The sequence below is a fragment of the Pan troglodytes genome, chromosome 6 (genome assembly GCF_028858775.2).
Source record: "Pan troglodytes isolate AG18354 chromosome 6, NHGRI_mPanTro3-v2.0_pri, whole genome shotgun sequence".
NCBI lineage: Eukaryota > Metazoa > Chordata > Mammalia > Primates > Hominidae > Pan > Pan troglodytes.
The window spans coordinates 42,797,661-42,821,748 of NC_072404.2; the positions used below are offsets into that span (position 1 = coordinate 42,797,661).

Below are 24,088 nucleotides of genomic sequence, written 5' to 3' on the forward strand. Positions count from 1 at the left end.
GGCCAACATGGTGAAACCCCATCTGTACTAAAATTACAAAAATTAACCAGGCCTCGTGGCGGGCGCCTGTAATCTCAGCTATTTGGGAGGCTGAGGCAGGAGAATCACTTGAATTTCAGGATGCAGAGGTTGCAGTGAGCTGAGACTGTGCCATGGCACTCCAGCCTGGGTGACAAGAGCGAGACTCTGTCTCAAAAAAAAAAAAAAAAAAAAAAAAAGAGTCACTACTAAGTTAATCACTAAACTTGAGGGAGCAGCTTGTCCACCTTTCCTGAAGATGTTTGCTCTCAGTGTTGCCATGAGCATCCTTTTCCTTTTCAGAGGCATTTGGAATCCTGCGTCACCTGGTCTTCTCCCTGCTCTCCATTACTGTGGACTGGTGTTGGCTCCAGGCCAGTGCTGAGCCTGCCAGTTTATCTGCCTGATGCCATCAGGGCGCACAGCCATCCTAGCTGTGGGTAATTACCTATTCCCATCTCACAGATGAGGAATCTGAAGCCAACAGAACCAAGTCCCTTGCACAAGGTTACCCAGCTGGAAGGGAGGCCCTTGGCATTTTTATGTACTGTCCCCAGCCCCCTGCCTCACCTGCAGTACATCTGTTTGTGGGTGGGCTGGGGAGGAGTGACCACAGTGGTCAAAATCCCCTCTGTGGCCAAACTAAAGTTCAACGCACCCCCATACAGAGGTATAAAACAATCTGTATTTATGGATATTTGAACAAACTATCTGGGGAAATCAAGGCAGCTCAATTACACTGCATGATAAAGTGCAAATTACTGACACTTTAGGTTTTGCCTGTTGAGATTAGCACCTCCTATTTGTATAGGACAATTTGCAAAGCAAACCTAATGAGAGCTTAATCCCCACAGTGACTCTGGGAAGTATTATTTATTACTATTGCCACTACCGGTTTACAGGTGAGAAAGGACTTGGTGGTTAAAGAACAAGCTCAAGGTCACACTGCTGTGAGGGGCCAACTGGGACTGCCACCAGATCCTCCTGCTAATTCAGCCTTGGTTCTTGCCTTTGCACCATGCATTCTTGATGAGGGAGTGGGGACATCATCCTTAGGGAGGGCACAAAAATGGTTCTTGGAGGAGTAAATATTACTCTTTTTACACAGCAGGCACAGGTATACATACATACACAAAGACATATACAATATATCTGTAATTACAATTTCAGGGGGAGGGTGATTGGGGAAAAATACCTATAAAACTCTCTAGCGGGGTGATAATGCAAAAGAGAAGGAGAAATATTGCTCTATACCACAGTGCTTCCCTGACTCGGCCAGGGTTATGTTACCTGTTATTAATACATATCTGTTTATGTATGACGTTGGGGTCTATTTGAACATACGCTTATTGAAAAAGATAAGTTACCAAAGTCACTTTCCCGGTCTTTCTGCTGTCTCTGGATAGTATAATTGACACTGATAAGGATTGGAGAGGACATATCTTGATTGCTGTCCAACAGAAAGTGGCAAACTCCATGGAAATAGGTAACACTATCTTACACGAATAGCTTAAACACAGACACACATATGAAACTCTTTGCTACCTATTCAACAGGGAATATCAAAGAAATAATAATTAAATCTATTCATATAATGCATTTGCTTCTAGAGGAGGTTCCACTGCCTGTGTGGCAAGCCTAAGACCTTTGTGAAACATCAGAAGCCTTTTGAAAAAAAATGCTTGTTAATGGCCTAGACAGTTGAAAAATGGAAAAGCTCAGTGTAGGACATTAGGGCTCTTTAAAAGACTTCTCCTCTACTCAAATATTCATGTTTCAATTAAAACATATACCTACTTTATTAGCCACACCAGGCCCAGTTCAGATCAATAACAGCAGCACTAGATGGAATTCTAATGAAGATAAACAACGCTGAGTCCTCCCAGCTTCCCCTGGGCATGGATGCACAAAGCTTCCTTTCACAGCTTGCTCCAAGATATTTTACAGTCACCTGCCTCATGCAAATGAGGAGACTCATGTTTATTCATGATGAGACTTACAGACCACCTTTCATTCCCTAGGCCAGCTCAGCTAACCAACAGAGCGCCGTCTGCACCACTATGAAGTTGAACTGCCCTAGTAAGGAGACTCCTGAATATATAATTGTCCCCTGAAAAGCATGCACAGAAAGTCAGTAAGCTGCAAACAGTTTGAGAAGCAAACACATTTCCCTTTCTTATTCATGTGTTAGCTGCCTTTAAGGTTTTAAACACAATCCCTTTTCTATCCCACACTATAATCCACTAGATGTGACTAGCTGGTGGTTATTTCCTATGAATAATTTTCATAAGGGATTTCTCAGGATGTTTCCTTCTGTCCTGCTCTCCCGTTCTTCCTAATTGAGATTTTCTCCCATTGACTCGGTTGAAGCTCACAGCCTGGCCAGGGGCAGCTGCAGCTTTGTTTAATGGGCCTGGGTTCTCCCTGTGCACAGTCTCTGCTATTTTAAGGGATGGTTTTTCATTTGCAAGCCTGAGATTCTAAGCTCTATTGTGTGCGCTTAGTTTATTATGCTGCTAGATAAAGTTTCAAGATTAGTGCTTTTACTCTAGAGTGACTTCATTTTTCAAATTAGTTTCTTTCATTTTGGTAATCTGAAAGTATGGCACAATCATCTGATCTTGGCTTATAATGTCGATTTTGATAGCATCTAAAGTAACGCCAATGCTAGGAACAAATATTTTGATGGTTTCTAAAAGGGTCAATCATCAGCGAAGAGATCTGGGCAACTAGTAATTGTTGGGGAGGACTTAATTCTCACCAGCCACTAAATATGTGAAAATCATGGGACCTGCTGATTTTTAGGTTGCTACCGTGTGTTTCACACGGGAAACTAAGGTACCTAATAAAGTTGTTTGGAGGAAGACACTTCCAAAATCCATGAAAATTTCAGCTTAAAGCCTATTTTTGTCAAAGTTACAGGGGTTACTAATTCAGTTCAGAATTTACTGTGAAATTCATAGCTTCACTTTTTTTTTTTAACATAGCCAAAAAATGTCTGTTTGTGAAAAGGGCAATTCACTCATTTTTCATAGACAGGCTTTATCTTATTCAGTACAAAAGAACACTCCACAACTACATATGCCATTTTTACTTCCTCAGAGCATTTTTACAGTAATTACTTCAATTTATTATCACCCCACCAAAAGACAGGGTGATGTATCCTTTTAAAAACTATTATTATTTTTAGATTCTCAGACATAGAGCTCTGGAATAGCAGATCCAGGATGAAAACCTGGGTCACACAGGTCAACAAGCATCCTACTCCATCAATGCACGAAATTTACAGTAGCTTGTGATAAGTATCACATGTGTTAATGATGGCGATTCTATTAACATAAATCACCTTTAATGATCAAATCTACCTTAATGAAAATACTCATTCATAGCTTCCCCCCCCCCCACCCCCACTGCCGATGATTTAATTAATCTGTGGTGCGGTTGGCCGGTGGGATAACAGGGTTTTCAAAAGCCCCCAGGTGATTCTGACGTACAACTAAAGCTGAGAAACACTGCTACACACAGACATATACTCTAAAGTGTATACTCCCATTACATTTTTTTTTACAGTGTAGTTAGCCACACATGCTTTAAATGAGATTCCCATACCTAAAATATCCAAGTTACTTGTGTCCCCTTTCTTATCCCGCTCAAAAATGAGGATTTCAATGAAATGATTATGGGGCTACTTGTGTGCTGAGGTATCCAGCTGCAGTTTAGCTCTTCTCTAATGCCCATAAAAATGAATAATGCATGCTCTAAAATATTGGTAATGATAGAACACACACTCAATGGCCTGAATCAATGGATTGTTCTGCAGAGTGCTATATTGAGAAACTGAAAGAAAGTACTTTTCGAAGCATAAATATTTTAATCACTCTTCAATTCTACTTCTCTTATATAAATAAAAAACATTCCATCTGCTGCTTCCCAAGCCCGGAAGAGCAGACAACAGCTGCTTTTCCAAACACCCTCTTCCAGCAGTGGCATTAACTACCAAGCACTAGATATCTATAAACTGGTGTCCCAAGGAAGGCGGGCTGTAGAAGCTATTCCTGCCTCTGATAGAATCCAGCATAGTTTGTTGGGCAAATCAGAATTTTAAATTGAGGGGCACTCCTTCTCCAGTGAGGAGCTAAAGAAGACGGATAGCTAAGCCCTGCTCACAGAGCCCTGGGTCTCAGGGTTGACAAATAAATCCACCTTCCATGCTCTGTTTACAGTGGCAAGAACCTGAGATAGTGTCCAAGAAAGTTGAAAAGAAATTATGTTTCATGTTGGGCTTTTTAAAGACATTTCTGAATTTGAATTTGGACAGTCAGAGAATAAGAAAAAAACATTAAATCTATCAGTAACTCACAACTCACATTTGTTCCTAAATTCAATCTCCTCTGCTACCAAGTTAATAATAAGAAGAAAAGTGAACTGATTTAACTTTCAGCTCTTCTCTCTTCTCCAACTTATTATCAGGTAAAGCAGAACAGTGGCTGATAGATGGGCAGCAGAAAAAAATCAGAAAGGCAGTCTTCAAAATGAACCAGAAGCTGTCACAAAGAGGCTTCCTTTTTAAAAAGGCTAGTGGAGGCAGAACAGGGCCATAAAAGAAAAGGGACATAATTATATCTGCATCTGAGCTGTCACTAGCAGAACTCTGTGACAGGTATTATGTCTACCAGCAAAAAGAAAAGCAAACAAAAGGCTCCTCTGTCCGTGTTTCATTAATTTAAACTGATCTACGCATCTAAAAACCTAATATAGCTGCAAATCAAATACACACTGGAAATAGGCAGAATAACAGCTTCCCATTGGTGCCTGCATTCCAATCCTCAGAACCTGAGAATACGTTACCTTCTGCAGCACAGGGGAATTGGGGTTGCAGACAGAATTAAGGTTATTATCAGCCAACTTTAAGATGGGAAGATGATGCCAGATTATCCAGGTCACCCAATGTAATCACAAGGTCCTTAAAGGTGGAAGACCAAGGCAGAAGAGGGATCAGGGTGATGGGATGGCATCTGAGAAGGACTCAAGCTGTCTTTGCTGGCTTTGAAGATGGACAAGAAGGACATAAGCCAAGGAATGCAGGTGACCACCAGAAAGTGAAAAAGGCAAGGAAACAAATTCTCTCCTAGAGCCTCTGGAAAGAAACACAGCTCTGCTGCCGCCTTGATTTTGTCCTAGTGAAATCCATTGCTGGCTTCTGAACTATGAACTGTAAGATAAATTTGCATTGTCTAAGCTACTAAATTTGTGGTAATTTGTTGTATCAGCAACAGAAAAGTGATATACGCATGACAAAAATGTAAATACCTATTTTTCTGGTTACATAAGTAAGGCATGCATAGTACTGAAAAAAAGAAAAAAAAAAGCAAACACGATGAAAGTATTTAATGTAGAAAATTAAAATTCCTTGTCCTTCCCATCCTGGATTTTCCTCTGATATCTGCTCTTGCCTGATGGCTATTTGGATGTGAGGCAGGAACCTCTGGCCCTCAGGCCTGGAGCTGCCTGTCCTGAGCCATAAACTGTCATCCCTACTTGGCAATAGAGGTGTGACCCCCAGCATTAGTCTATGATCTGTAAACAATGCAAAAAATGGCATTAGAGCAACGGTAAGAAACTGCACCCAAAACCTGGCTCTTAGGTTTTGCTGAAGAGATTTCACAGCCATATAGGCTAATTATGATAAAAGTTTCACAGTGACACTCTGGGGGGCTTGCTGTCACCTGGCAGGGCCCTGAACAGGCAGGATGTCTGCCACCAATCTGAGCACATGGCCATGATAAGCCACAGGGACCCTAGAGCTATGGTCACCTCCCTCCACCAGCTGTGCCCACCTCCTCCATCCTGGGGCCTCTGGCTTCCTTTGCTAACAAGGAACTCTTGGTGCTTCATGTTACAAAATGTAACTTCTATAGGATTTAAGTGTCTGAATGCTCATCCCCAGAGTCAGTCCTCTGCAGAACTTTCATAATATTTTCTACACAGCTTATCTGTGCCTAGATCAACAACAATAATATCTGAAACATTATTATTTGCAGATATTATTCTGCAAAATGCAGAATTTATAATTTAGGAAAAGCAGGATAAATGAGATCTCTCAGAAAGCAGACATCTGATGCCCAAATCCGTAACAACTGGTGAGGTCTCCTTCTCCTGGAGGAACAGGTGTCCCCAGCTCGCAAAGCTGAGGACTGGATGGCTTTCACACAGCAGCACATGAAAGAGCTGAAATGATCCAGGGCAAAGTGGCCTTAGTCCCTTAGCCAATTTCAAAGACTACTGATTTAACTCTCTTTTTTGGTTTGATTGAACAAAGGCCTCCCTGCTCCTCCTTCCCTCTTTCCCAGGGATGATTTGCACCTGAAATGCAAAGTCTCTCATAATCAAGCGAAGTACACTTAGGAGGCTGCAGTTATAATCATAAGGAAATTAATGGGCTTCTTTTCTCCACTTCCCTTCTTGAATCAAGCCTGTCCTCCGGCATAGCTGCTCAGACACACGACAGCTCTGGATTGCAGCTTCTAGACCAGTGCTCTCCACAGAAGGGCATTACTGGGGTCTACTTCAAGGAATTCAATCGATGACCAAGATGCAAAGGACAGATCGTTGGGATGACAGAGATGATATGGCAAGTGAGATCACTGTGCTGAGGAAGAAACTCAGGTTAGGACCTGACTGAAGCTTAGGTCCTTTTCCTGATTTTCTTTCTTTTCAATTGGTGTTGGTTCAAGATGCCACAAACGAGAAATATAGTGGGAAACAAGGATGAGATGTATATCCAGGGAGAAGGTGACAGGGAGGCAATGACCAACAAGTATATTAAGTGCAGGTGAAATTCAGATATTATGTTATGCACCAAGCACGTCCATGAAAGCCCCACAGTATGACTGAGGGCCAGACCCTTTGACTCTTACAGTCACAGCCCTTAGTGCTGGGTGAGAGTGGTCATGGGTGATGGGCCTGACCACAGTCACAGCTGTATATAGCAGCAAATTAAAAGTACTAAAGGCTGCAATAGTTATTATTGCTAATCAGGCCTTTATCTAAGGACAAAGATTTTGCTTCTCTATGAAAGCATGGATAGTGCTTCTGCTCTAAGTTGGCCAATGCTCTTCCCTCTGCTGGTTATTCACACACAAATGGAAATGTGAAAGTCACACTCTTGTGAGACATTATGATATAGAAAACCAAAGGACATCTCAGTTCAAAGGATCAAATGCTTACTGTAAACCAATAAATGTTGCCTATAACCTTAATGACTCAGTTCTTGGAAGGGGATCTTTCATTTTAATAAAAATTCTTTTTGACGTAGCTCGGGGCAGATGATCACAACACATCCATAATCCACAAAGAAACCACCGGACTAGGTGGAGCAGTATTCCTGATCTCATTTGCTCTGTACCAATCTCCTGGACAGGTGGAGGGAAGGCCCCTTCCCCGACAGATCTTGCAATACTGACAAGGCATCCCAAACTAATGCTATGAAAGAAAACGTTCGCCTTGATAACGTGTCCCAAGAAAAACTCTTGCTGGTGGCTCCAACTTAGACAAAGGAACAAAGCTGCTCCAAGTGTACCCCCAGAGGGATGAGGTCATCCCCAGCACACAGATTCATGTCTACACAGGGATGTTTGTCTTTCTCCATTCTTGAAGCAACTATCATTGCAATCTTCCTCATTTCCCCACCTTGCCAATTGCCTTCTGCACACAGCCAAGGGACCATGCAGCAGGCCCCTTTAGCGTTGCGGGAATCCCCTGCCTCTATCCGAGATCCACATTACCTTGTTGAAGTCTTCAGAAGTTGCCCTCATTTCCTTCCATGTCTTGTTCAGGAGCTGGATACAGATGCAGAAAAACTCCTCAAAGGATCTGTCGTGGGTGAAGAACATCGGGTGGAAGTCGTTGCAGGTCTCACTAGCTGGAGGAAAGAGATGGAAAATAAGAGAAGTTTTAAAACAGTGAAACACGAGAACATAACCACAGGTATGTGCCCCAAAGGGAGACAAGTGGAGGTATCTTTGGTTCAGGCAATAATGGTGAAAAAGTGTTTTTGAAAAAAGCAACCAAAGGATGGCCCCCATACAACTCGGAAGTTTAAGGCCAGATAGTCAGACCTAGCCTTAGACACATATTTTTGGACTCATAAAAGTCAGTTCCTAACCCATGCCAGGACATGACCCTCTTGGCTTTGTTCCAAAACTGCTGTGTTGATTATGAGCCCTATATCTGCCTTCTTGACATTATACAGATTATTCAAACTGCCCTCTCAGGCACAGCTCCTCCGTCACCCTCAATTTCCTCTTTCTTATCAGAATAACTGGCAGAAGATGGGTTTTCCTGAATACACGATTAATTGCAGCTTTGGAAACAACATCCATGATTATTTCTCCAGGGGGCTCTTTTCTCTTTCATGGCAGTAAGCAGGGAACATTTGAGATCATTAACCATCTGATGCCATTAACCATTTGTTTTACATTTCCAGGCACAGATGGCTGGAAGTCAAAGCAACCTGAATAGCTTTGAAGGCGGCAACTGGTCCAGTCCTGGGCAAAATCATAAAATCAGCCAAAACTGCCTTCAAGCCCCCATTGTAGAGCTTCCTTGGGTCACACCTAGTGCTCGGAACTTTAGGTCTGGTCCCTACTCTCCTCCTCCTCCTCCTCCTCAGCCCCTCCCATCATCCCATCTGTCAAGCTTACATTTTTATAGCCCTTTTGTACGTTATACCTCATTTGATCTTTACAGTTCCTCTTACCACTCATATCTTATGGATGAGGATACTGTGGAGCCCAAGGAACTAAGGTTTGTGACCCCCAGAACCAATACCCTAAGGTTTTTAAAAAATAAATATATATGCTGTTACATACAGTGAAAGTCTTTCTATTTTATTTGGAATCTCTTTTTTTAAAAAAATATCACTTTAATTTCTGGGATACAAGTGCAGAACGTGCAGGTTTGTTACATAGGTATATATGTAACATGGTGGTTTGCATGAGAACTGGATGACTTTCAGGCTTTTAAACAGCAGCACATCAACCCATCACCTACGTTTTAAGCCCCACATGCATTAGCTATTTGTCCTAATGCTCTCTATCCCCCAGTCCCCCCACTCCCCAACTGGCCCCGGTGTGTGTTGTTCCCCGCCCTGTGTCCCTGTGTTCTCATTGTTTAACTCCCACTTCTGAGTGAGAACACAAGGTGTTTCATTTGCTGTTGGAATCTCTTTTAAGGTCAATTCATCCTCAAGGCTCAGAATGGAAGGGTTTCAGGCCCTGGAAGTCCAGGACAGGATGGAGGGAGGGGTGGGAGCAGGCTTATAGCAGAGAGCTTCTGTTCTCGGGGAGAGCCCTGGTGCCTGCCATGTGGATGAGCAGCAAATCTACTTAGAATCCTATAGAGCAGGCCCCCAGTGAACAAACCCTGATCAAGCCTCATGGAAACACACTCAAGGATACACGGCTACCAAGCTATTACACACCAACCTCTTCTCTCTTCAACCTTCATGAATACAGTGAATTTCAGACTTCTTAACAGTTTAAAACAACAGCAAAGTGGTGTTTATTTGCATAGCTCACCATTTCTAAAGGGCACAACCCGATTTGAAGATATGGTAATGCTGTTTTCTTCCAGATAAAGTAAGGGCACGGGCCAGGAGCAATGCACAGTCCTGTAGGAAGAGTCCGGGGGTGGGGTGGGGGGACAGAAGATTTGGGTTCAAGTGCAGCCCAGGCCAATCCAGAGCAAGTCATTTTACCTTTCTGAGCTTCAATTTTCTTAACTAAAAAAATGGAGGGCTGGGCACAGTGGCTCACACTTGTAATCCCAGCACTTTGGGAGGCCGAGGCGGGTGGATCATCTGAGGTCAGAAGTTTGAAAGACCAGCCTGGCCAACATGCTGAAATCCTGTCTCTACTAAAAACACAAAAATTAGCTGGGCATGGTGGCATGCCCCTGTAGTCCCAGCTACTCTGGAGGCTGAGATAGGAGAATCGCTTGAATCCAGGAGGTGGAGGTTGCAGTGAACCGAGATCACACCACTGCACTCCAGCCTGGGCGACAAGAGCGAAACTCCGTCTCCCAAAAAACAGAAAAAAAGAAAAAATAGGAAATGAAGTTGCCTCTGCCTTCTCCCTTGGCTTCAAAGCAGATCAAATAAGCCAACTGAGGGCAAAGTGCTTTGGACAGGATACAAGTTAACACCGATATGGAGGGAAGTGGTGGTGATGACAATAAATATTGCACCTGCCTACTGTTTCCAGGAATGTGAGTTTTTCTGTGATTTTTCCACACTAATTCCTAGTCCAGCCTGTTCACATTTCAACAGTCAGAAGCAAAAACATATAAGTGATCCCACCCCAGCCTGTGTTACTAGCAGAGAGATGGCAAATGTGAAGTTTTGACTTGCGATACAAAGCTATTTAAGAAACTCAGAAGATCAACACTGGCAGACCGTGTGGTTTGCTGCCCTGGGCAATGAGCGGTTGGTCTCCCTTTTATAAGCACCAAAGCCAGTGAAATTTACAAATCTTCAGCTGTACCTTAAAACACTATTGCCATCTAAGAATTTGTTATTAATCACATTATCACAGTATCATTTTTGGATCTAGTGTGATTATTTGTGTACTTTATGCCCTAAAGTTTTTATGTGATGAGTGGAGCTAAGAAAGCCAGAAAAAGCTGAGACTTGCAAGTCCTACTCTTGCTTGGGTAAAGAGGGAGGGAAGTGACATCATTAATAATTAACTAGATAATTCGTTGGGTACATATGGCATGCCAACAGCTCTACAAGCACTATTCTTGTAACAACCCTGGAAGGTAGGCCTTATGGACATCCTCATTTTATATATGAGAAAGGTAAAACTTGGATAAATAACACCTTCCATCATGAGCTTTTTTTAGTTGGCCCCAAATGAGCGTCTGAAACCCACAGTCAGCTGACCCAGCAGCAGGCTTCCTCCCTTAGTTGACATCAAGAGCTCATTGCATTTCTTTGTGGTTGCTGCTTTGAAAATTAATTCCTCCACCCATTCTCTTAGGTCTCCCGTACTCCTCCTTCAACATAAACCCAGATCATGACCTGCAGTCCAATGTGGATCACAGCAAGTGCGTAGCCAGTGCCTGCTGACTGAGAACACTCGGCCATGAGATAGCAGTACCAAGGCCAGCACCGCCAGCAGCCACGCACCGGGCACTGAATGACGGACTTCATAGTCACTTATTATGTCAGGCACAAAAGGAAGATATTACTAACTTCTTTTTAAGATTATAAATAGGAGATTGAGAAAGGCTCGGTGACTTCTCCAAGGTCACATGGTTTGCAAGTGGTGGTGCTAGAATTCAAGGTCGAGTTGGCTCCAAAGCGCATCATTATTCTGCTTCACTTGCTTTCCTCATTCTGTTTCTCAATTAACCCTGCCTCCAATGCACCTCCACCAACACAAATCTGAAACAATTGTTTTTCTATCCACAGAAAATATTTATGAAGTAAAACCTTACAAGAGGCACAGCTTCACCTATTAATGCTGATGTATATTTACTGTGTAAGATTCCTCTGCTTTCCTCCTACTACTTGTGGCTTACATGGAGTTAGACTGGAATACCAGGGTTACGCTCCCCTTCTGGACCTTACTCCTCCTTTCCTGGGTCTGGGCAAAGCTGCACTCTCAACCTTGCTGAGCAGCCAAGAAATCATCTACCTGGTTCCTAGCTTCTGCTGAACCAACCCTTTTTTCTTCCTCAAGATATTTTATCTTTCTCAGATTCTCTAACGTATCAAGGTTTCCCCAGGTACTCAGGCACTAGGGAAAGGTCACATTGGATGAGTGTATTTGATTTATTTCAAAAAGCTCACCAGCTGGGTTTCATGTTAATAGAACCTGAGTTTTGTTCATGACAACAATGTGCCCAGCTAAAAAAGTATAATTTGCGCCTCCCTTGTGATTAAGAGTCGTCATATGACCCAATCCCAAATAATAGATAAGTGAAAACTGCTGGGCACTGTTCCCAGGAAAGACCTTTAAAAGGGGAAAGACTTGGTTGACTTGTGGCCTTTTGTCTCTGCCTCCCCACTTCAACTTCTTCATGTCTGGAACACAGGACTGATGACTGGAGCTCCTGCAGCCATTTTGTCAGCATAAAAATGAGGGCTATACCCTAGACAGTTAGTAGGAGCTCCTGATGACACTGTGGAGTCACCACAGCAAATGGAATTGGAATTCTTTTGAACATAATTCTTTGTACACAATTTGTTGGTATGTAATTTGTTTAAGCCATGTGAAATTACTAATATATAAAAAAAACCCAAGCAAGCACATTGACAATAGCATAAGAAAACATGTGCTCAAGATCACTGGAGGTCAGAGAAAACACAGGAATGAGGAGGCAGGATAGAGAGTGAGACAGACTTGCATTCGAATAATTAAATGTGATGCCCCCTAGCGTGCCATAGAACTTTAGACAAATAAACCCCCCTGAACCTGTTTCCTCATCTGTGAAATATATAACTACATAAAGTCCGTAAGCATCAAGTTAGATTATGTATATAAAGTGTGGAGTAAAGTGCCTAGCAAATGGCATAGAATTAGTAAACGGTGGCTATTAGTTACTATTTTTTTTTTTTTTTTTTGAGACAGAGTTTTGCTCCTGTTGCCCAGGCTGGAGAGCAATGGCGTGATCTCAGCTCACCACAACCTCCGCCTCCTGGGTTCAAGCGATTCTCCTGCCTCAGCCTCCCAAGTAGCTGGGATTATAGGCCTGTGCCACCACACCTGGCTAATTGTGTATTTTCAGTAGAGACAGGGTTTCTCCATGCTGGTCAGGCTGGTCTTGAACTCCTGACCTCAGGTGATCTGCCCGCCTCACCCTCCCAAAGTGCTGGGATTACAGGTGTGAAACGCTGTGCCTGGCCTACTTACTATTTTTAATCAAGCACATGGCATAGGCTTAGTAAATGGTAGCTATTAGTTACTATTTTTTTTTTATGAAGTCTTGTTTTGTCGCCCAGGCTGGGGTGCAAAGGTGCAATCGTGGCTCACTGCAACCTCTTCCTCCTGGGTTCCAGCGATTCTCCTGCCTCAGCCTCCCAAATAGCTGGGACTACAGGTGCACGACACCACGCCTGGCTAATCTTTGTGTTTTTAGTAGAGATGGGGTTTTGCCATGTTGGCCAGGCTGGTCTCAAACTCCTGACCTCAGGTGATCTGCCTGCCTTGATCTCACAAAGTGCTGTGATTACAGGCATAAGCCATCAGGCACAGCTAGTTACTATTTGTAATCAAGTGCATGGCATAGGCTTAGTAAACGGTGGCTATTAGTTACTATTTTTAATCATCATTCTCAGCACGTTATATAGCCTCTTAAAGACTCCAACAATTCTAGGAGATGAGGAAGGAAAGAGGAATCTGGTGAATGGCCTTTAGGGTCCCATAGATAAGCGGGGGGCGGGGGTGCTTAGAGTCAACCAATCATTCTTGATGATATGTCAAAAACCTACTGAACTATTCAGACTTCAAAGCTGAAATTTCACATGAGGAGGTAACTGTGTAGGGTAATATTCTAAGAGCTTTTCCTGTCTGAACTCTCTGAATGTGTAATAACGACAAAGGTCCTATTATTATCATCCCTGTTTCACAGATGAGAAAATTGAGGAACTGTGAAGATGAGTAACTAGCAGCAACAGTGCCAGAAATCAAACCCAGCATTGTATCTCCAGCACTGGTGTTTCTGACCTCCACATGAAGGGGTTGGCCTGCCATCATTCTAAGATTCTTGAAGACTCCTCCTTTGCAGGGAGATACAGGCAAATAACAAAGTAAGAATAACTTGGTCCTTGACAGGTAACAAAAGAAACAGTGAAAAGGCTTTTGTGTATTTGGATACAAACTTCATCATTTCGCTGTGAGGATCAAATGGGAACAGTGACTAAGACAGCAAGCTCAAAGCAAGTGTGGGCCAACAGGGTGGCCATGTTCACCATTTATCAAGTGGAGCCTCTCCCAGGCTACACGTTTATACACGAGAGCTTGTCACCTTGCAGAGATAGCCTAAGTCTAAGAATAGAGTTCTTAGGTTTAAATAAACAAAGAAAACCAGGAAGGGTAAGGTTTATTATTGTTTTTAAAGGAAAACAATACTTATTGAGAAAAAAGAATTAGCAGACAATATTTTATAAATGAAATTTAGAGAGACACTTTCAATGGGACAAAAATAGTAAGACGTTTAAAAATGAAATTGTTTTAATCACACTATTTTTAACACAATGAGATTTTACTTTATTTTAAAAACCCAACACAATGGTTTTTAAAATCTGGAATATTAAGATATTTTCAGGACTGAGGGTACAATTTGCTGATATCTCATTCACTTATAAGCAAGCTAGCTTTGAAAGCAGCTATAACCTGAACATACATATTTTTAAAAATAAAAATAAAATGCTGTACACTTATGTACCACTTTGCCTGTCAAAGTAGATATGTTCCTGTTTTTCACTGGGTAATGTGTAGTGGAGCAGGTATTGTCACTGGCTCTCAGAGAACAAGGATTACTGCACTGTAGCAAACAAGCAATGAAAAATGAGTGTAGGGAATGGGTCTAGAGCTGACCACAACCTTGCAAAGGTCATTGCAGCTCCCTGGGCTCCAGATGTCCTACCTGCAAATGAGTTGGGCTAATGGATTTGTAAGACCCCTGCCAAGTCCAAAATTCCAGCAGTCTCCATATACACATATACCAGATAATATATCTTCAACTCCCCAAAGCCCATCCAAAATTGTAGAATTTAGAGAGTCTGCCTGCACTGAACTTTAGTTCCCAAACTACTATTTCCTTTATTGACAGGATGACTACACATTTAATTTAGAGTGTGAAGACATTAGAGTGGTATTTGATAGGTTTAGCAAATGTTTGATGAGCAAGGATTTATTCTTTCTTTCATAAGAAAATCGTCAATTGTTTTTACACTTTCTCAACTTGTTAATCCTACCTAATGCAGACCATTTCATAATGAAATTACTTGACTAATGATAGAATGATAAGATGACGGGAAAATGCATACCATTTTCGCTCTCACAGGAATTTTCTAAAGACAAATACACATTTTGAGATGCTGAAAAGCTCTGTTCCATCCTTTCTATGACCTTGGTGATGCTAAGAGAGACTCTGAACCCATTTACAAATAACAGAGATTTGGGAGCACTGGGCAAATATGAATATTTTTTACCATGACTTCATGAGCTATTGCAACTGCCTTTGGAAATGGTGCACTTTGAAAAACACATGCACTGGCCTAACACAATGGATGTGTTGTTGTAAAATTATGAATTACAGGAAAAATGGAATATATCATACACACACAAAGGCATTTAACACAGAAAACCTGTTAGAGCAGTCATTAAAATCTGCCTGGTGATCCACAGCACAGAAACTTACATTAGAACTATTTGTGGTTCTAGGGTCAGTCTGGATAATATATTTATGAATTCTCTGATGCAGATGCATATTTATTCCTTTGTATAAAAATAATCTTACCGTACTTAGGAAAACTTTGAGTTTTCTATTTTTAAACCTGGTATTCCTTAACAGTTTGATTTTGGAAGGTGGTACTGCGTGGGGAGATGCTAAAAGTTCAGAACCTTTTGTAGGTGGGAGAGGTGAAAAGAGGAGAGTGGGGTCAAGAACTTGAAGTTCCTTCACTGCCTATGAGTTCAGCCTAGATAGAAGCTACCACCCCTGCTATTTCAGGACAGGGGATCAGAGGCTTTAAACCTTCGCAGCTCTTCTCAGCTCCTGAAGTCTGGTTCAATAGAACTCTGGATAGTCTTTTCTATCCTAAAAATAGTATAAAATTTATACTGAAAAATAGCATGAAATTTATTCAATGCTTCATTGTTCACCTTCCCTTGGGCCTTTTTTGAGGACATGGAGAGAGGAAAAAAAATACCGACTAGTGTTAAGGCTGAAAATCAGCCTCATAGCACCAAAAGACAGCCAATTCAGCAAAAGTAATCAGAGGCCACATCCCAGGCACACAGTTAATAAAAGAGCAGAGCTTCTGCAGTCAGGTTGGCCTGCATGCAAATGTTGACGTCACTATTTAATAGCAATGTGACCTTGATCACCTTAAAATTCCTCCAGGCCTCTATATCCCCATTAAAAAAAAAGAAAAGAAAAGAAAAAAAGAAAAACCAATGGTTTCTATCTTATCAGATTGCTGTTAAGATTAAATGTAGAGTGATTCATATGTTAACCGAGATAAAGAACTCGATACATGTCAGTCGTTACTAGTTTTAATAACAAAGTAATTATTATTGTACCTAGCTAAAATGCCAAATTTGGAAAACTTTTGGGACCAAATATAAAGACTTGTAAAATGACAGCAATGAAGACAGTGTGGTATTGGTGTATGGATGGAAAAACAGAACAATAGAACAGAATAGGGAGTCCAGAGACCCATATATACAGTTACTGGATTTATGACAAAAATGACACTGCAGTGGAAAGGAATTTCAATTGGTTGAACTGGGCCAGTTGTATATGCATCTGGAAGAAATGAATTATGACTGCCTACCTCATACCATCTGCAAAGATCAGTTCTGCGTGGATTATAGATCTCAGTGCAAAAGGAAAAACAATAAAGTTGTTTTCATATAAAAATATATTCATGACTTTAAGGTGGGCGAAAGTTTCTTCAACAAAACAGAAATATCATTAATCATAAGAAAACTGTTTGATTCTATTATATTAAACTCAAGAACTTGTTTGTCAAAATATACAATAAAAATGGCAACTTTAGAATAGAGAAAAAACTTCAACATTATCTAATAAAGAACTGGTATCTATGATATATAACCACTCCTATAAGTCACTAAGAAAAAGACAGACAACCCAGTAGAAGAATGGGCAAAATGTAAATAGGCACTTCACAAAATAGGACATATAAGTGGCCAATGAACACATGAAAAGGGGCTAAGCTTTTTAAGTCACAGAAAAAAATATGCAGCTTTAAACAACAATGAGCTACTTTCAAACATCCACCAGAAGGGCTAAAATAAAAGACGGAAAACATGAAGTGTTGATAAGAATGTGGAACAAATGGAATCATCATCCACTGTTGATGGGAGTGTAAAATTGTTCAACCACTTTGTAAAACAGTTTAGCAGTATTTACTAAAGCTAAAATATTCTTACTTTATAATACAGCAATTCTAGCCAAAGATATAAACCCAACAGAAATGCATACATATGCATTCCAAAAGAAATGTATGTGAATGTTCACAGCAGCACTATTTGTTACAGCCAAAAACTTGAAACAATCTAAATGTCCATCCAGCAGATTGGATAAATAAATTATGGTTTATTCATACAGCAGCATACTTACTACAAAGAAATTATTTTTAAAAATGCTACATACAATATGAGTGTATTCAAATAACTTTCACAATAGCATGAATGAACTGAAACAAATATAATGTGGAGCAAAAACAGCCCCACATAAAAGAGACCATAGGATATGATCCTATTTATTTAAAGCTCAAAACAGGCAAAATTCACTGATGATAATGCAAACAGGGTATTGGTTCTTTTGGAAGAGAGAAGAAACTGAGAGTGGGAAGATGGCCCAAGAGGGCCTCTGAGAGTTGTTTAATATCTTTTCTTAATCTAGACAGCAGTTACATGGGCAGTTGGCGGTTTGGAAATTCATTGAGTTGTGTGTGTTCTTTGGATTTGAACACCTCTATGTAAGTTACGCTTTTTATGAAAAGTTAACTTAAAAAGGTAGAATATGAGCTTTCCAGTAGACAGGATAAAACTATAACATTTCATACATATGATTTCAGTGGGCTTTTCAGAATGAGTGTGTATATCCTGCCCATCACCTCTAGAAATAGGGATTGACATTTTATGTAACTAGGTTTACTGGCTGGGTAAAAAACTACATAACTGGTTTATGCAGGCATCCTGGACCAATCACCTAACTGCTATCAGCTTCTGAAGTTGGGCAGGGGGTACCTCTCCATACCTAGACTTTAGTTTAATTTCATCTGTTGGATGGATAAACGAGTATAAGCATGCATTTTGTTTTTTTTGAGATGCAGTCTTGCTCTGTCACCCAGGCTGGAGTACAGTGGCACTATCTTGGCTCACTGCAACCCCCGCATCCTGGATTCAAGTGCTGGGATTACAGGTGCATGCCACCAAGCCTGGCTAATTTTTGTATTTTTTTAGTAGAGACAGGGTTTCACCATGTTGGCCAGGCTGGTCTTGAACTCCTGACCTCAAGTGATCTGCCCACCTCAGCCTCTCAAAGTTCTGGGATTACAGGCATGAGCCACCGGCCTATGCATGCATTTTCTTTTGTGAATGGAGATCCCAGTCTTATTGAAGGGTACTGCAGATGTCAATGCAAAAACTATAATAGACTTGACTAGTTGTGTATGAACTCTAAGAAGTGTTGCACGTTTCTTTCAAATCATCTCCCTCTCTTTTTCCTTCCCTCCCTTCCTTCATCCATTTATGGGTGCTTCCTTTCTCCCTCCTTCCCTCCTTTTCTCCTTCCTTCTGTCCACCCATTCATGTGCACATTATTCCATCTGTCGGTCGGTCCATCCATCCATCTAACTAGCAAGACGGTTACGAGCATGGCCCTGGAGCCAGTCTGTCTGAGTTTGGATCCTGGCACTGCCACTTATTATCTGTGTGACCTTGAGCTCATGAGCAAGGACAGATTGGTAAAAGGCAAGGCTGAAGAAACTGGCAGGCATCAGTTCGCACAACGCTTTGTAGACAGCATTAGGGAGGTGAACTTCAATGGGAAGCCATTAAAGGGGTTAAAATAGGAGTGTGATAAAGTGACAACTTTCCATCTCTTTTCTTACTTTTATTTTGGTCTCTGTTTAATGAAATTGAAATTCAGGTGATTTGAGGATTCTTGTTATTCTGGAATCCAGTGAACTGATATTTCAGCGTATTATGGATGAGTGATGAACCAGGTAAATACCTTAGCACAAAGTGGATAGGAGTGTCATTCTAGAGTTAGGACTGCAGCTAGAATTCTCCCTCTGCCACTTAACTGTGTGATCCCAACCAAGTCTGTTCATGTCCCTGAGACTCTTCTACTATGATGGGAATAACAAAAACTCATATCTTGTAGAATCGACTGAAGATATAGTGGAAAGATTCCCATAAAATGCTTAGTCCAGCACCTGACATTTGGTAAGCACTTCATAAATATTAGTCATAAAATGTTACACAGAATACAAATATGATTTTTTTTCAAAAAAGTCCTTGATTTAAGGTTTAACTTGTGGTGAAATCTTATTTACTTAGCTTCGCGTTAGAAAGGTACCCTGATCTCCTAGAAAGTTATAGAGCAGCATTCCCAAGGTCATCTTGTGAGATGTTGAACTGAAAGGCAAAATATGCAGACATTCCAGCAAATTAAGATTTCTGGTAAGTGCATGCTAAGTAACCCCTGGGAATTTGCTTATAATTGAAAAATGGTCTTGCCAATAGGCTCTGTGTTTGCTCTTTTCCTTTGTCCTCCAGTTGAAAACAATCAAGATGTGCACAGAAACAGAAGCTGGATCATTTACCCTTCATCCATTGGCAAAATAATCATTTACTGGAGCTGCTTTTAGGTCTAAGAAATGCTCTTCTTGGCCCAAAGAGAAAAAATAACAGTAAAAAACAACAACAATGAAAAAATTTTTTGGAGAGGAGTATCAAGTTTGTGATGTGAATTAGCAATGCAAAACTGAGTATGAAACACACTTATCTTGCTAAATAGATTTTACTTATCTTCTGGGAGTGGTATTGATGGGGCATAGGGAGATGTGGCTAATTCTATGCAACAACCTGACTGGGCCAATGGGTGCCCAGATTAAACATTATTTCTGAGTGTGTTTGTGAGGGTATTTCCAGTTGAGATTAACATCTGAATAAGTGGACTCAATGAAGTAGATAGCTCTTCCCAAGGTGTGTGGGTAACGCCCAACCCTTGAGGGTCTGAAAAGAACAAAAAGGTGGAGGAAAGAGGAACTTAGCCCTTTTTCTTGCCTCACTGCTTGAGCTGGGACATCTCATCTCATTTTCCCCTGCCTGTGGACTGGGAGTTACATGATCAGTTCCCCTGGTTCTCAAGTCCTTGGACTTGGACTGAATTACACCACCAGCTCTTCTGGGTCTCCAGCTTTCAGATGGCAGTTTGTAGAACTTCTCAGCCTTCATAATTACATGAGATTATTCCTCATGATAAATCTCATATACATATACTTACATACATATCATATATATTCTACATATACATGTGATTTATAAGGATTCTCTGTCTCTCCAAATATATATATTATATATACTATCTATCAATCTATCTATCTATCTATTTTTTCTATTGGTTCTGTTTCTCTGGATAACCCTAATACAAGAATGAAGAGCAGAAGATGAAAAGGAAAATTCTAGTTGTGTGGTAAACAGTTCAAGGCAGGGCAAAGGAAAATATATGCAAGAAGTGATTTCTGCATACCCTTGTTAAAACTTTCTTTACGAGGAAAATTATTCAGAGAAGTGGCACATTAAGAGACTGTCATATGGCAAATTTACTGTGGATATAAGTAATTGCCTGTCCAACCATGTGAGATGGGCACCCGAGGATTATGTTGGGATACAGGCAGATTAATGAGCAGCTGGGATGTCCCTCACTGAAGACCCAGTAAGAACTGTGTCTGTCTTGCAGAGCCATGGTGTGACTTTAGATTACACCTTAACCTGGGGCTCAGAGCATTAGCCAGGTCTAGGGAGCTGGCAAAATGGGCTAAAAATAAGCAAATCTGTATTGGATAAATGTGAATTTAAGGATAAATGCCAAGGATTGCTCATTGCACAGGTTCTTTCTTGTCTTTGGTGCTCTGTAACTGACTCCCCTTCAAAAGTCATTACCTTGTAGTGATCACCTGTAGCTGTTAGAAAAAAATGCAAATACCTTAGCAAGGCATTCAACACTCATCTAAACTTGAGCCCACTCCACTACTTCTTGCTTTTCTCTGTGAATGCACCCTAAATTCAACCATAATTTATACCTCTGTGTCAAACAAACCACCCCTGATTGCATTTCCACATGCTTAGCTCTTGGTTTTCCCTCTACTTGGACCCCACTGAGTCAACCTCCAAAGCCCAGACCTCTGCTAATGGCACTTCACTTCTAAAGCTCTGTCCCACTTCTTTATGCTTCCATAGGTCTTTCATTTCCTCCTTCTATTTGGATTCCCACGTCTGATTAGAAACCTAGGGAAAGTGGAGAGGCTGGCTTTGTCATGTCTGCATCCTTCACGGCTCTCCCATGGCCAGCCTTCCAGAAACACATGACTGCACTCCCTTCCTTGGTTTCCTGCCTCCTCATGCCTCCAGCTACATGCTTTTCTTCTGTGTGGCTTTCATTATGTTCCACTTCAGGCACAGATCGTGGAGTACCCCCGAACATACACCACAGTCCTCCTGCAGCTGGGCCAGCACAGACACACAGCGCTCTGGAAGGCTCCCCACAAGCTTCACCCACTGCCTTAAAATAGTCCATCCTTCAAAATGACCCATTCTTCCTCCCTCTCTCCCCCAACTTTCTGGAACTGAGTGTAGGTGTTCTCTTAAAAGAGAACAATGAATAACATCACAAAGAAGCAAATTCACTGCACAAATTCAACAGAAAACAAAAGCAAATCTGATTACGTTTTTAAAATACAGAGACATAGCCCTCCTCTGTACAACTGCCAACACCTAGTCCCCAGCAAGGGGATTCCCTTTACCATGCACCACCTGCCCCATTTACAGGAACCTACTTTGAGCAGGGGTACTGGGCTTAGTGCTCATCTCAGCCTCTGTCATGATAAACATATCACCTCAAGGACTGCATAACATTGTCAACTATGTGTTAATCCTGGACAAAGGCATTTAAGGGGGACGCAGGGGATATTAAGGGAATGATCCATTGATAATCATGCTTTTGCCAATGTGAGATTCGAAAGGATAGAGATGTATACTAGTAAGCAAAAATAGAGTTAAATATTTTAATATTTTTGCCTAGTTACTGTTTGGTTCAGTCCCTTAAACAAGTGAGGGTGGCAAGGACCGTAGCTCTTTGCTACCCAAGCTCGTGTGGGAAAGGTCGTGAGTGGAACACAGAGAGGCGCTCTTAGCACACGAACGCAACCCCAGACCCCAAGAAGCATATCCTCCAGCACTGTGATAACAATTTAGGAAAAGGTCAAGCTCCACACAGGCACTTAACTGAGATTTACCAAAAAAAAAAGGAATGCTAAAGGATAAGGCATTAAATATCAAACCAGTAACAGCTGGCTGGAAGACTTGAAAAGGACATAATCTGAGTAACATGACACTTGGGGGAATCTGCTTCAGCAAATTAAGAGAGCAGCCTAGAACGGTGAGTTGTTTATCTTAGAATATTGCAACGACCATACTACGAGAACTGTCTTTTTTTTTTTAACAAGTATTTTCTCATTTAGTCTTCATAACAGTTCCACAAAGTTAGTGCAGCTATTATCATCCCCATTGTACAGATGAGAAAACAGAGGCATAGAGGAGTAAAGGATCTTGCCCAGACTCACAGAACTAACAAGAGGGAGAGCCAGGGTTTAACACCAGTTTGGGTACAGAATTCCCGGTATTTTGCTGCTCACTGGAGAAGTATTTCCTTTCATGGAAAATTTTTAAGGCAGAAAGTTAATACTTTATAGAAAGCTTATTTGCCGTGATTTTAAAAAACAGTTGATTCCACTTCCTTTTTTCTCTGACCTACCATTTTTATGGAGACTTGATCTTGCCAACTATCATAATTTTTTGGACATGCAATCCTTACAGTTGATAAAACAGCACAGAATTTTCCAATTTATCCATGGCAGACATGTATTCCCATAGAAATTTTATTGTTTTAATATTACTGGGGAGAAAAGTAGACAATTCACAGAGTTTTCATTTCAAGGACTACTTATTTGTTTATTGGTTTTATAAATCCTGCTCTTTAAAAAAAAATTATTTGAGAGAAAGTCTTATGGTCTTGCTAGGATGGACAGCAGTGGCATGATCACAGCTCACTGCATCCTTTAACTCCTGGGCTCAAGCGACCATCCCGCCTCAGCCTCCCAAGTACCTAGGACTGTAAGCATGTGCCACTACACCTAGCCGATTCTTTATTTTTTGTACAGAAAAGGTCTTGCTGTGTTGCCCAGGCTGTACATTCTGATTTTAGTAAACAAGACACCAAATCCATTTCCTTTAATAAAAGGCTAATATCCTGAAAGATTAAGAAAATCAAGCTAATCAGACCAATTTATTTCTTGCCATGCATTTATATAGTGCTTAATATATAACAGCCACTGTTCTCAGTGTTTTACAATTATCAAATTATTTAGTTCTCCTATGACCCCCCCATAAGATAGGTTTGGGTCTTATTTCCATTTCATAGGTGAGAAAAATGAGTCACAGAGAGGCTAAGTGACTTGCCCGAGTCACACAGCCAGAGAGAGGCAGAGCCAGACGTACGTGCAGGAGGCAAGCAGCTTTCAGAGGTTGTGATCTTAACCAGATCTGTGCACAACCAGTGTACTCAGAGGTCTCCTTGGCCCAGAAGCTAAATAAATACATAATTGCTGCCATTATGCAGTAGGAGATGTGAATTTGCCCACAGTTCACATAAAAAGACCACAGGCCTCTTTGATCCTGACTGATCACATACATATCAAAGATTACCCCAGGTGTCTCAGGTTTTAGAATCTCTCATCAGTAAGTAGCCAAATTATATCAGTTTGAATCATTACAAACAATTCCATGCACACTGATTTCTTTAAAAAAAAAAATCACGGCGATTATGAAGATTATGTAAGGACTGGATTTCTTTATTTCACAGAAACAGCCTCAAAACCAAACCAAAACAACCAAACACAACAGATGTTAGTGTTTTGGTGGTATTTTGGGAAATAAATTTGAGTATAACACAGCATACTCACTAGGGTGTGCTCTCAGAATATATTGAACATACAGACATCCTGGAAGGGAATCTGGTTTTG

The 24,088-nt window shown here is 41.1% G+C and overlaps 1 protein-coding gene across 19 annotated transcripts in view; it reads right to left on the minus strand.

Annotated features, from left to right (window-relative positions):
• Positions 1-24,088, minus strand: part of ELMO1 (engulfment and cell motility 1) — a 589,252-nt gene that overhangs the window by 151,829 nt on the left and 413,335 nt on the right. For all 19 annotated transcript variants that reach the window (XR_010158837.1, XR_010158836.1, XR_001719198.4 and 16 more), the window contains one exon: positions 7,803-7,939. Coding sequence is in view for 13 of the 19 variants with exons in the window: in XM_003950985.6 (XP_003951034.1) it covers positions 7,803-7,939 (137 nt within the window). In the remaining 6 variants the exon portion in view is untranslated. The remainder of the gene's footprint in view (positions 1-7,802; positions 7,940-24,088) is intronic.